The sequence below is a fragment of the Cupressus sempervirens genome, chromosome 3 (genome assembly GCF_028749045.1).
Source record: "Cupressus sempervirens isolate cs-2001-9-10 chromosome 3, ASM2874904v1, whole genome shotgun sequence".
NCBI classification, from domain to species: Eukaryota; Viridiplantae; Streptophyta; class Pinopsida; order Cupressales; family Cupressaceae; genus Cupressus; species Cupressus sempervirens.
Genome location: NC_143120.1, coordinates 869,261,970 through 869,280,288, shown reverse-complemented (window position 1 = coordinate 869,280,288; position 18,319 = coordinate 869,261,970). Strand labels below are relative to the sequence as shown.

The 18,319-nt window shown below is 36.4% G+C and overlaps 1 protein-coding gene across 3 annotated transcripts in view; it reads right to left on the bottom strand.

Moving 5' to 3' along the window:
- LOC149569542 (ABC transporter A family member 8-like) overlaps positions 1-18,319 on the bottom strand; it is a 189,173-nt gene that overhangs the window by 34,084 nt on the left and 136,770 nt on the right. For all 3 annotated transcript variants that reach the window (XM_089822219.1, XM_089822220.1, XM_089822222.1), the window contains exons 8-11: positions 13,713-13,875; positions 13,487-13,612; positions 13,252-13,335; positions 12,267-12,640 (exon numbers count right to left, since the gene is read on the bottom strand). In XM_089822219.1, the coding sequence (XP_089678345.1) occupies positions 12,267-12,640; positions 13,252-13,335; positions 13,487-13,612; positions 13,713-13,875 (747 nt within the window). The remainder of the gene's footprint in view (positions 1-12,266; positions 12,641-13,251; positions 13,336-13,486; positions 13,613-13,712; positions 13,876-18,319) is intronic.

Here is an 18,319-nt window from a genome sequence, read left to right as displayed (position 1 = left end):
GGAGGGTGCCACGTCGAGAGGGTACAAAAATAATCGACGAGGTCAAAACAACAACAATGGCAACAATAATAATGGCAGCAAAAGTCGAATTCAGTACAATGCGAATGGCCGGCCGATATTTCAATGCCGAGCATGTCATTTGTGAGGCCACTTTGACCAAGACTGTACAACGGCAAACGCATCGAAGTTGTTATGAAAATGGTGCGGTCCGGGAGATCGTGAAGATGCCAAGTGCCCAAAATCAGGAGTCAACTTGATCACCATCAAGACACACGAAGAAGAGGTTCTGGCAATCACACGGAAGCAAGCAAAACTGTACCCCGACCCGACGAAAGAAAAGAAGAGACTGGAGGAAGTGCGGGTAGAAATCCATAAAGCAACACAGGAGGAGAAAGCACACCTGAAGGACACTACCGATACCACAGCAAGGACCTGTGCAGAACAAAACATCGTACGCCAGATATTACAAACTAAAGTACCAGTCAAAATAAACAATCTACTGCTCACAATGCCTCAACTCCAATCGACACTCACAAACACCGCTCTAACTGCTAAACTACCAAGAGAACACAGAAGCGAGCAGGAAAGTGGAGCAAGTACAGCGGACAAAAGAGAGAAGGAAAGTGGCGCAAGTGCAGAGGATCCAATGCTACTAGCCCTCTCATCTAGACGGCATCTGGCAGTCATCGATATGGGGATTCTGGGGACTATTCTGACAGACACGATTGTGGATGGAGGGTCCGGTGTCAATGTGTTACCAGAGGATACCTGGAAGAGGTTGGGACAGCCGACATTATGGCCATCTACATTCCAGTTGCTAACAACGGACCAACACGGAATCAAACCGTTGGGAGTCCTGATGGCATAGCCGGTGACTATTGGAACACAGTCGTTCTTGCTCGACTTCGTCGTCATCTTGCTAAAGAGGAGAGGATATGATGCCATTTTGGGCTAAGGATCGCTCATACAAGAAAAGGTTAAGCATGATTGGAAGAAGAATACCCTATCAATAGAGCGCAGAGAGAGAAGATTCATAATTGACCTGCACAAACAAATGGTAGGTGAGGAGGCTTTGTCATCGTGTTCCGAAGGCGAAGGTGGAGAGGATGACGAGGGGAAGAAGAGAATGGAACCTGATAAAGAGGGAGTATTGAGACTGGAAGGAGGGTCAAATAAGGACGACCTAGACTCATTGAACGGCCTTTTTCACTGGCAGATGGAGGATTACGAGCTCTTTCCGAGCTGTATATTCAAACACCATACAGATTTTTATGTCATTCAAACGCAAGAGTTAAGTAATCGTCGTATGGTCAAGTTTATGCTCTGTGGGCACTGTACAGCTTGATTCAGGAGAATTAGGAAAATATCTGAGGCCTTCCGTACGATATCCGTACACTCAAGAAGAACGAAAGTTTGATTGTTCAGAATTGTAGAAGATCACCGTACGGATTTTTACTTATTGTCACCGTACGAGCTTGCACAAGCAGAGGCCGATTTTGGCTGGAGATTTTGTAGATAGTTTTCGTTTGCAGAGAAGGCAGAAGGAAGCAGTCAAATGATGCCCAAGGGAAGGGAAAGACATAAGTGTTATCTACCAAAATTGCACCCTGTTAAATTTGCAAAAAACTTAACCTTTTGGAGACACATCAAAACATTCCAAGGTTGTGGGTAAACTATGGCTGGAATGAATCTCCGGATTATAGGTCGGCTTCCTATCTGGTAAATCACTCTATACCACTTGAAACTAATTCTTTTTTATGGAGGAAAAGGGGAGAAGGATAACAAGAAATAAAGATCTAAATCCTAAGGGTGATGCACCAAAAAAAGTATCTATAACATCTAACAGATAACCAACACATAATAAAAATAGTAACAACAAAACTTCTTTGCACAACTTAGTAATCAGGATCCTTGCATCAATAATTGATAAGAAGGTTAAAATAACAGTTTCTAAAAGGAGAATAATTTACTCACAATCCAAAATTGCCCTATAACACAACTTTCAACTTGCAAAAGACTAAAACAATCCTGTAGAAGGCATCAACATGACACACAAACACAAAAAAAGAGAAGGCACAAGCTGAAATTCCTATCCAAAAGTATTGCCAATCTGTATATCTCTCTCAATAATGGGTTACAAAAGGTCTCTTCTCCTGTCAAGAAGTCTAAAAAACTTGCAAAAACAAAAACCCAAGCAGAGAAAAGAAGAACCTCCTGCAAAATGAGCCTTCAACTCATACATATGCACTCTCATCCAACTGCATTTTGAAAGCCATAAATGTTGGATCGGATTCAGCCCTTAAGGCCAAACTTGAGCCTTTGAAAAGACTTCAAAAGGTGTACAAAATAGCCCAAAAAGCATGGTCTGATAATATCATCATAACTACCCCTCATAAATGCAGTTATTATCTCCAAGCAGACTCCAAAAAGTCTCCAAAATACAATAACTCTTTGGCCTTCAAGTCTTACCAACACATGACTCATGTTATAACTTTGCAAAAATATCTCAAGATCCTTCTAATTTTATTTTAAAAGTAAAATAAATATCTTATTCTTATCATTAATATTAAATATTTTGTGATTTAATTATCTAGTCAATATTGATTAATATCAATTCGATAAATACATCATAAATTGTTTAATATTTAAATTAATAATATTTATTATAACATTTATAATCTATTTCAATAAGTATTAATTGTATTAATAATGTTATTAAATGATACGTTAAATCACTTAACATTATTAATCCAGTTGATATTTATTTAATTATAAATTATAAAGTTTATAATAAATATTTTTAAAAATGGTAAAAATAAAATAAAATAAAAATATTTATTATAGTATTATGAGTATTGTTCTAATATATCAATTGGATTAACAATGTTAATAAATTTACTTAAATGATTTAACTCATAAATCACTTAATAATATTGTTAACATTGATATATTAAAATCACACTCCTAATACTGTAATGTATATTCTAAAATACTTATCTTACCTTTAAAATAAAATTAGAGAGATATTTTTGCAAAAATCATGATTAAAGCCAAGCAAAATTGAGAAGGTTCACGGCATCAAAAAGAAGACTTGGAAAAGGATGAAAATATCCCCACAAAAAATCGATGGGAAAGAGAAAGTTTTAGAGGTATCCTACGAATACCCTAAACCACATCAAAACTTCTCATTTTATACTTTGCAAATTGTGAAAGATGAGCTCTCGCCACCATGAAGGAAAATGAGGGTTTTGTGAGGAAAATCAAAGCCTCCTATGCGTTTTTCTCATCCCTTTTATGCGCTTTTGCTGGGTCTTCTTTTGTGGCCGCCATTCATGAAGCCTGCTGGAGAAATCGTGAAGGATCTTGCTGGTTCTTTGAGTTGGTGTTTTGAGGTTCTCACACCATCGCCCCAAAATTTTGGGGACCCCCCTTTTTTTGATCGCCTCAGCAAATGTTTGGATTGTCCACCAATTTTGAGATTTCACGTCTTGGACACCTTCAAGGCTAGTGGGGAGAGGGTTAGATTTATTTTCACCCGGTTTCAACTTGATTTTCCAAAGCCACCAATTTCATCCTTAGGCCGAATAAATTTTAAAAGAGCAACACTTGGCAGGATAAAATTGTAAATTTTGTACTTAGACATTTTCTTTTGAAAATTTGGATATAATTGTATAAAATTGGATAATTTTCAAAAAATGAAATTTTTGTTAAATCTGGTCTTTTGGAAAATCTTGATTATTTTTGGTGAAAAGGATTAATTTTTGTGATGGTGAAATAAAATTGCAAAATTGATTTTAGGCTCTAGAGAAATAATTTTATTTGTGTTAAAAAGCTAAAATTGCTTAGCTAAATCGATTTGGAGAGAAATTGCAAAAAAATTGGTTTTAATAGATTAAAGTTGCCTTGAAAACTTTTTTCCTTTAATGAAATTGGTAATTTAATATTGAAAAAATGGCTTTTGGTTAGCCAAAATCCAAATTTAATGACGTATTAATTATTAAACCCTCGTTAAGTGGAAATATTTAACACCCTCAAGGCATTATTTAATTTCTTTTTGCAATTTAGAACTAATTGGCAATTTTAAAAGGCAATTTTCATGATGACAAAATTAATTTTGGTTAAGTATTTAATTGTGGGCCATAGTTTTGCATTAATTATTTGTTTTTCTTTCTCCCAGGGTCCAAGAAAAAAGTTGGGTATAAGAGGAGGCCTCTCTCCCATTCCTTCCTCACTTCTCACTTCTCCTTCTCAAGGTGTTGGTGATTTTGCAAGAGCAAATCTGCACTCTTTTTGCTTGGCGAATATTGTGGAGGGCGAAATCTGTGGGAGCCAAATTTTGTGGGAGCCGAAATTTGTGGAAGATAAAATTCTGATTTTTTCAAGAGGCTGCGATTTTTGCCTTAGGTTGGGTAATTTTATTTGGAGGTGAATTGTATAATAAATTTCTGATTTGCAAGGGATTTGAAGTTCTTAAGGTCAAGTCCTAATTCTGAAAAGTCGCTGTAAGATTATTGGTTAAGGTGAATTTTCATCATCTAGAGTTGCAAGAGGTCCTTAAGCTGACATCCTTCTTTCGTTCTAGTCTAAGCATTGCTCCTCTTGGTTCTTTTTGCCTTCTGGTCCACCACTTTACCATCCCGAAATAGGGCGACGAGCATGGAGGATGTTAGTGCAAGTAAGAATCCCAAGCGGGCAAACACTAAGAAAGACAAAGAGGATATGATGCCCAAAACTCCCTTCTTCTCAAAAATGAAGAGAATAACCGACACCAATATTGCTACAGTGGACATGATAGGGATGAAGGACAGACTAAAAGAAGGAAAATCCCCCTTGGCTATAGGTAGAGGTAATTTCAAATCATTTAGAGTTGCAAGGGGTCCTTAAGCTGACATCCTTCTTTCGTTCTAGTCTAAGGATTGCTTCCCTTGGTTTTACTTGCCTTCTGGTCCACCACTCTACCATCCCATAATAGGGCGACAAGCATGGAGGATGTTAGTGCAAGTAAGAATCCCAAGTGGACAAGACTAAGAAAGACAAAGAGGATATGATGCCCAAAACACCCTTCTCAAAAAATGAGGCGAATAACCAATACCAATGGCGGTACCACAAAAGGATATACAAAAGGCAACTGCACATCACAACCCAAGCGTCGACACTTCCATTTCAACCATGATGAGCAACGTTGAGGTGGCACTTGATTTTGAGGATATCAGAGAAGAGGATGTCAATGAAACAGATTTTGGATCAAAGTTGGATGAGTTGAGGAAGGTTGCTATCAAGAAGAAGCATTTGGGCACCCTTTTCTCTCTCAATGCTTTTATTGGATTTGAGAAAGAATATGAGAAGGATTACGAAAGGATACTACAAGCAGCAAGTGGCGTGGCGAAGTCAGCGAAACTCAGGGTGAAGCACACACCTTGTCCTCCTATGGAAGAAGTTACCGAAAGGCTAGCTAAGTTCATTGCCTTAGCTAAGAAGATGAAAGAAAAGGGAAGATTTATATTAGAAGATCATTTGATGTAAGCCCAAGTGGCAATTTCCCTTTCTTCTAGAATAGGATAAGTGTCTATTTCTGATTGGCCACCATTTTGGTGCCTTCTCATTGGTTGCCACTTTTTGCACTTTTTCATTGGTCCATTGATGAGGTGGCGGCTTCTCATTGGCCGATGGAGTGGCAACCCTAATTAGGGTTTTGAGGATCCAATTTGGATCGTTGATCTTGTTTTGATCTCCACTGTCTGTTGTATTTCTGGCCACTATAAAAGGCCATTTGCTCTCATTTGTAAAGTGGTTGGAGAAATTGTTGCGAAGATAATACCAAAATTGCTCTCTTTTTCATTGTTGTGATTTGCATGTTGATTAAGAACATTGAGTATTAGTGCATGTTTTCTACTCCCACTTAATTAGATTTCCTTTCAAGTTGTTAAAGTTGGTTTCATTTCAAGTTGCTAAATAGGAGCTAAATAGGAGTGAAGTAGATGGATAGTTGTATGGTAGCATTGGTAAATGTTTGATAGGGATCAATACTAGACCACTAGCATCCTAGCGGCTAGTTGGGAAGCTAGTTTATTATTCCTTTGAATCATTGCACCTGTGGAAGTGAGGCCGCTGGTCAGCTCTCATTAGGTTCGATCCCCGTCCATTTGCTAACCTTTCATTCATAGGAGTAGGAGTAGAATAGTAAGTAGTTGGGTAGTCGAAGCTTAGAGAAGCAAGTTAGAGGAGTAAGTTAAGTATCAAAGCACATCCATTCACCTTCCACAACCATCGCTTTCCCATCAACATCATCACTGGCAGACACATCCTTAATCACCACCACCAACATTATCTGCCACCCGCACATTTCACAAATCGAGCCACCATCACCATCATTCCACCAAAGCCCAAGTCATCCTTGAATGAATAGCGTAAGGCCGCCTACGTGATTACCAACAAATCACATCGATAAAACTGAGTGAGTATCCACAAGAGTAAGGAATATTGGAGTTATTCTCATATCCCATTGGCAATAACTTTTCAAGAGAGGAGTTGCATGTTTGATATCTTATATCGAATATTCAAATCCTAATATGTTATGTAAGTGATATAAAACTCGCATCAACAGTTGGCCGCCATGAATAGATTTCTTTCAGTTTTGATGAAGCCATCGTGAAAAACATCTACTAGCACTTCGAATTTGGACTCCACTGTGACTTGCCAGAAACATGGTAAGAAATTTGATGCTTTTCTTTTGTTGTTTGAGCGGCCATTACATTCTTAGATGCCTGGAAGGAATTTGTTGGACGTGCATAACATATATCTTTCAGTTTTAAAATGCCTTCACACGGGCTTTTGTTGTTCCTTTCCTTGTAAATGCCATCATGTATGTTGATGCCACCACTGTGAAATATTTGTTGGAGCCTCTTTGAGTTGGCTGCCATGAATAGATTTCTTTCATCATTTTTTTTTTGAGTTTTAAGTTGTGCTAGATCTGGATCATTTCTATTTGCAGCAGATAGCTAACCTGTAGTCATTCGAATGTAGCCACTGTTCAGCATTCCATGGACACTTGCTTCAGCAAATATATTCAGTCCCATATTTAGATTTGTATGTACAACAAAACTCGTGACTCCATCAAAGCCAACTGCATTAGCACCTTGCTAATATCATTAGTTTGAGTGAAGGCTGCATGCAGCATTTTATTTCTTAAGGCAATCTGGAATAAAGGTGCCACCTAATAGTGAGACTGTTGTTGAATAAAGTTGATATTTGGGAACTGGACTGCAATTGGTTACATGTATCTCTTTTGTTGTATTTGATGTTTAATTTGTTTGTAAAAGCTTCCATGCTGCTTGACTGAAGTATGATTATGGGATATATGGAATTCTTTCATCAAACCCTTGATAGCTTATAGCTTCAATACAACAATTAATGTGCCAAAAGTTCTCCAGCTTGTAAACTGATTGATGATTGTACTTGTTGCTAAATTTTGTTGTAGCTGTCTATCTGTACATTAACGAAGATCACATTGTTCCCACTATGAGCTCTTGTAATTTGGCTTCCCTTTCGTTCTTTTTAAGCTGCCTTTACATTATAGATGTTGATGGATCTCTTTTTTACACATTTCATCTGAATACTCTTTGTCTTTGCATGCTGAAATGATGCTCTCCTGACGATACTCTGATTTTTTTTTATGAGGTATAAACTGTATTTCACGAGGTTCGAGCACGGGCTCGTGACACTCATAAATAACATTTATTTCTATTTCATCATTTCATTTCAATGTCACTACTAATTTTCTTTTATGATGAAATGCATCGACAGATAGAGTATGCATAGGAATAGAGATATGTAGTCATTGCTTAGATCCTTCAGGATCTAACATCAGTTTTCCCTCTTTTTTGCAGTTGTTGGAGAACGTGGAACTTGGAGTTGGACGAGTATGCTAGGGAAAGAGTTCATAACCAGTCAAAGCAACAGGCAATGACTGGTTATCTCTATTCTCATTTATTTCATTCATATGTACTTCTGTTTGTGTATTTCTTTATGAAAGAAAATAGTAGAATAAGCTATACTCACGGCTTGTGTGAGATCTTTCCTTTCAGCATATCAATTCATTTAATTCTATGTAAATATCAATTGTATTTTTTTGAAAAAAAAATTTTAAAAATAAAAAAATACAAAGACATTTATGTTCTCTTGGCACACAATGAATAACAATAAGCAAGTGTGCAAAATTTTAGTAACAATAAGAAAGTAGTAAAACATCAGCGATTGCCAAAAAGAGTGTGGGATCAGAAGAAACTCACAAAAATAGTGTGTTCCATGCAGTTTTCTATGGGTTTCAAAGTGCTAATTTGGTCTTGGCGGCGGGGGCGCTGCCCCTTGACCCCGCCTTGTATCGCGATAGGGAGCACACTTGGGGCTTTGCCCCAGGACCCCACGAGGGCGTTGCCCCCTAGACCGCCAGTCGTTGCGGTTATCAGTTGTGGGAAGTATGACCAATTGATGAGACTTGGAGCTGTTGTGCTTGGAGTGTCTATGTACCAGAGGTGGAGAGAACAACAGAGCAAGCCCTTCGAAAGGGGTGATACGCTGAGGCACTTGGAGTAGGTGTTGGACATGAAGCTATCTTGGTGGATGCATAGAGAGCTCGGGAGGAGCTGATCATCCAGTTGAAGTCAGTACAGCGACACTTGGCTCAGAGTACCCAGGAGTTGGAATTAGAGAAAGCAGCACGGATGGCTATCAAGGTCAACTTGAGGAGACAGTATTGTGTTAACAGAAGCTACAGATGCAACGTGGTTTGGAGACCAGTTTGGTGCAGGCACAGGACGAATGTGCAAGTAATGTGGTAGATCTATCTTGTTGTAGTTAGTTAGTTAATGTGTTTCATTTGTTAATTTGTCTCAGATATTTTGTAATTGTCGTCTGGAGACAACTTTTTCTTTTGGGGGGGATGATGTCATCAGTAAATATTGTGTAGTCAAGATATAGCCGATAGGATGTGTGTTAGGATGTATCCCATCGGTATATGCTCCTTCGGAAAGGTACTTGTTATGTAGCCGACATGTTGTATGTAGTCGACGGACCCCTTCGGGAAGGTTCCTCGAGATGTATATATACACCCTCCGAGTAATCATTGTAATCATCATAAGCATAATGTAATGTCTTGGCATATGCGAATAATAGAAAGAGTTATGTTGTTCTTATCTATTATCTGTGTGCATTAATTTCTTTACCCCAGTACGGTAAACAAATTTCTCAACATTCTAATAAAGGATATATGCACTTTTTTTTGATAAAAAAATATATTTTGGAGAAAAAGCAAAAAAAAATCTTTGAAGCAGATGCATGATGAGTTCTAAGGTTTAATTAGATCAAAATGACCTAATATAAGGAGTGAGACTAGAAGAATCAATAAAAAAATCACTTGGAAAACGGAATTCAAGGCTTTACCATCCTTTTGGTGGATTCCCTTATCCAAAATGAGGGATTAGAATATATCATGTTTAGTAGAATTTAAGATAAAGTATTAATAGAAGCAAATGTGAATACATTTAATAGAGGAAGTAGAAAGTTGCTAGATGCAAAATGAGACAATTACATGGCCAATGCTAACATGATCTCCAATGTTGATCTTACAATAAACAAGGATGGGGCAATTGAATAATATTTACCTCAAATTATTAATTCCTATATTAATTTGTTCTTCCAAGGTTATACAATGAAGTCTTATAACCTCAAAGAGGATTCAAACACTAACAACTGAACAAGAAGATTAACGAGCTCAGGGTAATTTTGGGCACAATTTAAAGATTATCAAAATAGTTCATTTACATATTGGTCAGGATGACTATCCATGAATCAAGGTCATAGAAAAATTAGAATCTTCACAAGAAAATTGTTTAGCGCAGAGAAGTTTCAACTTGCAGAAAAAATCTATCCTGAGATTTTTTTAATATATTTAGGATTTCTTTACAAAATGCATTGAGCACAATGGATGCAAGCTCATTGACCTATTCCAACAAAATGACATCAACTCTTAGCAGCCTTGGAGCAGATACCATTGAAATGAATATTTGAGAGGGCTAAAGGTTGATACAATGGGTCTTAGGAAGAAGTTTGAGGAAATGGGAAAAATGGATATAGAAAGTACCATTCATCCAAAGATCATCAATTCATCATAGATAACTCTGACCAAGTTCATTGATTTAGGCAAAAGGATGCTACCAGGCTAAGTACATCATATAATATTTTACAGCAAGTGGAAATCGTTGGGAAGATTATTAAGGCAATCTCCTATCACTTGAATATTCCTCAGGCTTTGGAATCTTTTATATTTGTAACTGTTTTGGCCAAGGGAATTCTATTTTTGAGTAACAAAATGATGGTCGCATACTTGACTTGTTATGCAAAAGGGCAGATGTTATTAGCATTCTCCTCTTTTCATAGAAAGAGCTCATCATTATTGTATCAAGGATTTGCTTCTTAAGCTTCTCACTGCTGTTGTCTAAACCATATTTTAGCATGTCACTTCCTAATGTTTTGTTAAAATAGTTGCAATTTTCTTTTTAAAGTTAATGTATTACAGCTTGTTTTACATGTCGGTCTCCATTTTTGGCATGGTACTTTCAAGTGTCTTCTGTCAAAACCAAGGTCACCGGGAGACGGGGAGACTTTGAGGTCTCCGGTACTAGTACTGGTACCGGTACGGCAATTTTTCAAATAGGAGACGGGGGTACTTGGAGACGGCAATTTTTTTTTTTTTTTTTTAAATAAATTTTTAATAGTTTAAACTTAAAAGAGTCTAATACTAAAAGTAAATACAAAATTCCAAAATTTCAAAATAGTAATACCGTAAGACTAAAAGACTAAAGTAAATAATAAATTAATAATACTAGTGTTGTCACATTAAAAATTAAAATATATTCATAGAGTCAAACTGTCAAAGATATAATAATAATAAGCGGTCAGATACAGAAGTACATTACTGAAATAGATTTTAAAACCTGACAAATTGGCATTGCTACAAAAAATTTGTGAAAATTATTGAATTATTCAACATTGATGCATGCATAGAGACACACTTAGGATTTCTATTTTCTAACTAAGAGTTAGGATTGCTTAGTTTAAAAGGGAGTAAATCATTTTGTAATAGTGTTTTTTTTCCAGTTACACAGATTCAACTAACAAAGATTCCTATATTGGTACTAGGATATTGCCAACAGCAGATAAACAGGTACGAATAACAAATACGACTTATACATCAAACTGAAACATGATATCCTCTTGAAAAAACAGAAATATGGGACCAAATACATTCATGTTAACATACACTAAACCTCTAGTCCATCACTGTTATCGCTGAGTCTTTATCAGCAAATAGATGCTTGGTTTTCATGAGGAATAATACTATTATCAAGCATTTGCATATCAGATTTCTGTAACATACGTAATACTATCTTCTAATGCACTAACAACAGTTTTTGCACCCTAATTCCTCAGCCGCATAAATTTATGTGATTTGGGATCTTTACTGCAATCCTGTACAGCTTCCAATATGTTGTCTTAGACTTGTATCGTGTTCCTGTAGGTGACGTACATCACCAAGCAATTTTTACGGAATTCATATAGTACCTTAGATTTTTGCATTAAAAATATTTAAATGAGGGCTAAAATATATAAAATTATTTAATATTATATTTTACATTTATATTTTATCAGGAGACTTCGAGGAGACTTCACTTTTTGGATTAGGAGACGGGGAGACTTCAGGAGACTTCGTCATGAAGTCTCCAACCTTTTTTGAGGTCTCCGGAGACGCGAAAAGTCTCCGAGACGCGTCTCGGTCTCCGAGACGCCACTTTTAGGGGGGAGACGGGTCTCCTGGTAACAGAGGTCAAAACTTATATAAATAAATTATAACACAAAATATGTGATACTATATTAGCATCAGCCTTCACCATTGACCTTATATCATATCTATGTAACCTTGTCCATGAAAAACATTTGCATGTTTCTTATTATCAACATGTGACCAAACTTCTCACTTAAAACCTTAAAAATCAGTGTTTTGGTTTTCAAAGATACCACAGCTACAAGACTGATCAAGACAAAGCTGAAAATAAACTCAACTTCCCATGAAGAAAGAAAACAGCAATTATATTGCCAAAAGCGGACTTCGGTATATTATTCAATTTATAGGGTGATAAAAAAATTAATTTTCTATTGACTTCCATAAATAAACGAATGAATGCATGTCACATAATGTGATAGAAAGTGACCTCTTGTGCAACATCAGCTTTCTCCATCTCCACTGTTACTTTTGACTTTGAGCTCTGTGTTTTTAAACTCGGTCTTCTGAAAGATGGTTGACGTGTCTTCCTTATGGAGTCCAAAAAGAATAAAGGATGCTTCCTCACTCCACTTCCTAAAGAAACTACTTGGTCTAAATAGTATGCAAGTGGAAGTATAGTTAACCATTCAATGAACATGATGATCAAAACTTCTTTCATGCCATTGTCATGATCATTCAAGTTTTTCCATCGCATACCATCAGTTCCCTGTCTGACTGCTGTTAAAGCATAATCTGCCAGTTCATAAAGCCCTCGAAACAGAGAGAACCCTGGTAAAAGCTCCATAACCAAGACCCAGATTCCTGACAAACACGAAAAGAATAAACTTTTATTTCAATGCTGTCAAATTATTTTCAATTGAAAATTGATTGCTTCATCTGCAAGCAACCTATATCCTAGCTTCTCTCAGCTATATTATATTCTCTATTGTTATATATTCTGAAAAAAAAATTCAATTTCTTCCTCCATGTTTTTCTGCTGCATAGAAAAGCATGTATCATCTTAGGATAATACTAAGGAAAGTAGTTGCAAATATATGAATAAAGAACTCTAAAAGGAGTTCAATCAAACAAATAATCTGTGTGTCCAATGCTATTAAATGAAATAATAAACCAGCTAATCATCATATACTTATAGCCATCAAAGTATACATAAAGTAAGATTTTGCTATTTAAATTTCAGAAAAACCAGAGTGAAGAGAATTCAAATAGGAAGTCAAATAGTATCTTATTATAATTATAAATTAAACATAATATCAAAGACAACCCTGTTTACAATGTATTACCATTCTGTGTATTCTGTTAGTCCACCCAAAAATCAATAACAGGACCGTGAGAAAGAGAGTATCATAATATTAATTTTAAAGATTACATTAATAATGAATGTATCTCATTCACCCGACAGACTCACTTACTTGGAAAACTTGTGTCCTCCATAAAGAGTTGAAAAATGAAGGTTCCCAATAGTCCAAATCCAAATACATATTGATATCCAACAACTGTCAAAACATAGCCATGTATAAGCACAGAAAATAGAGAGTTGAACAAAAAGAGTACCCACACTTGCAAAACATTACCTTTAAACCACATTTCAAATAGAAACCACCTAGAACCAAAATTTCCCTTTATTTCAGGTTTCTAGTGTAGTACCTGTAGCTGTTTTAACGTCCGAAAAAGAAGTTGCTGCTAAAAATCCAAGTGCTATCTGTAAGTTGATGTAGATAAAATAAAAAACTAGCTGTATGCTGTAATCATTCGACTGGAAGAACTTCAGCCCTGCACTAAAGAAGTCAGTTCGAAAGGATCCCGAAACACATATAACCTTTGATGATTTCTATCACAAAATTCTTCAAGCCAACTGACCATTGCAGCTTACCAATTGCAGAGCCGAAAACCACAAAGCATAACATGTAGATGATTGAAAGGACCAAAAAATAACCATATGTAATCAACCAATATGGTCCATCTCCCAATCCATGCATTTTCATCATGATCCTCAAATTCCTTTGTTTCTCATATACCAAAGAGACTAAGATTACCTGTAACAATGTACATTGCATATAGCCACCTTTCATAAGTTGACCACAAGAGAACAATTAAATCATCGGTATATTTTCTTTTAAGCTCTTCACATTGCAGTGTATTTCTCCAACAAATGGCAGGTAATATAAGACATATTGAATAGAATAAGTAGGCTTCCCAGCTGCAGCTGTTTGCCTTGGGAGGGAAGCAAATGTAAATATAGTGTTAGTGCTTGTAATATGAAGTTGTAATGATCATGCTAGTCCTACTATAGGCTTTGTAATAAAGTCACTTTATCGATTCATTTTGATATTTTACTTTATCTAATAATGTCAACATGACTGAATGTTCACTTAAGTCAGTTTAGGGTTAGACTCTCTATCAACCTAGCATTGGGGTTTATGTGTTCACTTTCCTATGAAGTGACTATTGCTTTATTTATATATTCAAAAGTAGTTATCTCACGTTCTTGCTTGGCTTCTTTGTTTGTATTGCTTTGTTCATAACACAAAAATTCCCAGCTCCCAAAAGTAAACAAATTAGCTCTTCTTAATATGTTATAGTTGTACTCTCCAAACTAGTTTGAAGCATTTTCATAATAAAAATATGCTTCAAATTCATTTCCTCATCTTTTTTCCTGCCTGTATATGTTCATATATTCTTATATAAAGATTAGCCCTAATACTTGGTTGTGCTTATGACTTATGGTGGAAAGATTGTTGTTATATAATTATATGTATGTCAATATGGCTGCACCAATACATTTTACGATCTCCTCGTTCAGGGAGTGATTTAGTATAAATATGAAGTGTGAAATAATGCATGCATTTATGCCATGTAAATAAATTGATATATAGACATCACAAAGGAAATCAAAGGCTTGCGCATATAATGCAAGCACCCCTAAGTGGTGTCTTTGGCCCATCACAAGCAACTAATACATCATAATGTCTCCTCTCGCCTAGCACGTCAATAAATTAATAAATAATAACACTAGCCTATTCTTTTCTCCCCATAGGCTGAAGCATTAAGTTAATAAAGGGGATAACATGATAATAAAATATTAAGGACCAAAAAGTTATATCTACAATTATAATTCATATTTGATTATTACACCCAACACATCAAATAAAGAATGAAGGGGGAATAATTTAATAATCAAATTGATTTATTTAAGTGAAGGGACATTCAAAATTGAAAACTTGTCGCTACATGATGTAGTTCGATGAAGTAAGAAAAAGGCAAAAAGGAAAATTATATAAGAAACGCATGGAGCTTCATTGATGATTCTGGACAGTTGTTTATCTTATTTCATTGGACCTTGAGAGGAAGCAAATCTAGATGGTAACCTTGATCTTTGGATGATTGGAAGGCAAAACCCCAAATCATCAATTTAAAGAATCTGCTGCTAGTGTAATGAATCACGACAACAACCATCCTTGGGCAGAAGAAATCAAAGGAAACATATTTTATTGCACAACTTCGTAATTAGATTATCATTTAGTTGAGAAGGAACTTACTCGTACACAACCAGAGCTATATGTAAGTACAACACGACTCTATTTCCATCTGGATAGACATTTCATTTCACATAGAAGCAAGGCATAGAGGTTAAGAGCCGCGACCGGCAGTATAAATGTGATATGGATGAAAAACTAGGTCAGGTTGTGAAAATTACTATTGCAATCACTGATTATTAATCGCTTATCTTAAAAGATAATTTAACTACTTAAAATTAATCCACAGCTAATAATGAAAAATAACACAACTGCAATTTTACAAAAAATAAATATAGAAAGAAATTTGCAACACAATATTCTCAAACAAATTGTCCCTGGAAAAAACCCTAAGGGAAAACTAGTTCTGCAAATGAAACTTATATTAACTTTAACAAATTAAGAGTTACAAAAATTTCTTGCCTCATATTGTCAAAAATCCATCAACTCCCAATTTCTCCCGTTGGTATTTCCCCACTGCTAATCCCAATGCTATCACTATGCCCTTGCTACCACTACAAGAATATTTTCAATCACTACAAATACATTTGCTTTCATTGCAAATGATTTCTCCAAAACTTGATGATTTCCAAATTGCTCCCTAGCCTCCCTTTTATACTACTCTCACAGAAAAATCAACAGCTGAGATTGATTCTCAATCAACGGATGAGATAAAAGGCCTCTTAACAATCAAAACTGAAAAAATTACAAGAAACTAATAATTAAACAAATATTTATTAACCGAGGTATTCTCGAGACAACAAATATTAGTTTAATTAGGACAAATGGAACAACTTTCATGTGCCAAAATTAATACTCCCTCTTAGCAAGGAAATTGTTTTGCATGACACCCAACTTATCTCTGAAGAAGATGAATTTTGCCTTCCCCAATGCCTTAGTCAAAATGTCTGCTACTTGCTCATTTGTAGGTATGTACTATATTTGAACTATCCCCCGATGTACACAATCCTTGACAAAGTGATATCTGATGTTTATATGTTTAGACCTATCATGAAACACTAGATTCTCAAACAACTTCATGCAACTCTGATTGTCGCAGTGTATCACAATAGTCCCACCTCTCTTACCAAACAAGGCTACTAACAACTTCCGAAGGCATATAGCTTCACATGTCGCCATGCTATCTGCTATGTATTCTACTTCTGCCAAACTCAGAGCCATGTACTTCTACTTCATACTAAACCAAGAAACAAATCTTGATCACTGAAACATCACTTTGAAGTGCTTCTCTTGTCCATTGTATTGCCTGCCCAATCTATGTCAGTATAGCCCATCAATCTGATTTCATCACCTCAAACAAATCTGATTCCATACTCAACGGTACTACATAAGTAACACAGCACATGCTTAGCCACTGTCCAATGCACTCTATTTGGCTCAACCATGAGTTGACTAAGAGAGTTTACTACAAATGCTATATCTGGCCTAGTGTTGGCCAAATACATGAGAGAACCAATCAACTGCCTGTATAAGGTGGAATCTACATCATTTTCTTTGGATGTATCTACCTTTCTCCAATTTGTGATCATAGGAGTAGACATTGCTATGCAATATTTCATCTTGAACCTCTTCAGGATTTCAATGCAATATTTCCCTTGACCAAGGAAAATCTCTCCAACTATTTGCTACACCTCCATGCCTAGAAAGTAGTGCATAAGTTCCAAATCCTTCATCTTGAATTCTTCTGCAAGGTCCCTCTTGCAATCCTCTATGAGCCCAAGTGAACCTATAAGAAACAAGTCATCCACATATAGAACAAGAATGAGAACCTCTCCCCAACCACCAAGTAGTAGAGGTTAGCATCTACCTCACCCTTCACAAAGCCCTCCCCTGTAAATATATATCAATGCACTCATAGCACGCCTTGGGAGCCTGGTTGAGTCTGTACAAGGCTCTCTTCAATCTACACACATGGATCTCTTTGTTGTGTGCTACAAAGCCTTCTGGTTTCTCTATGTATATCTCCTCCTTCAATTCACCATTAAGGAATGTTATCTTGGCATCCATTTGATGGATCTGTCATGCAGTTTGTGATACAGACGAGATCACAGCTCGAATGGAAGTATACTTGGTCACTGGAGAAAATGTCTCCTCATATTCTATTCCCTCCTTATGAGAGAACCCCCTTCTGAGAGAACCCATTTGCCACAAACCTTGCCTTGTATTTCTCAATGCTACTATCTAAACCATGCTTTATCTTATATATCCAACGAGATCCAACTACTGCCCTATCTATTTGTCTAGGTACTACCTCTCACACATCATTCCACATTATTGAGGTATATTCCTCAACTATAGCATCTCACCATACTTGATGTTGTACAGCCTCCTAACAGGTAGAAGGCTCACTCTCTACCAACCAATTGACTGAAACCACATAATCATTGAACTTAGCTAGTTGTCTCCTATGTCTCGTACTCTTCCTAGGAGCTCTCACAACCTCCTGAGAATCCCTTTGTGTCTCTTGAATCTCATAGATTCCACTGCCAACTATAGAGGATGGAATATCAACCTCTATGTCTTCTTGATGCACTTCCAGCTACAGTAATTGCTCCATATTCTGTAAATCTTCACCACCTAAGCCTATGCTAGCACTAGTAACTATACTTGAGTTTTTTTGCCCTTGACTTGGTGGAGTTATCCTTAGAGCTTCTATTGATTGCTCACTCTGATCATTTGTGGAGAATCTCTAGACCTTCTAAATGCCTTTTCCTCCATGGACTTGACATCTTGTCTGACTATAATTCTTCTAGTCCCTAGGATAAAAATCCTATATGCCTTTGAGGCTTCACGATACCCAACAAAGTACCCCCTCTCTACAATATGATCTAATTTGTTACGTGTATCACTTGGAATATGACATTATGCCAAACTCCCAAATATCTTGAAGTGACTAACATCTAGCTTCTTACCTGTGAAAGCTTGCTCTGGTGTCATCTTCCCT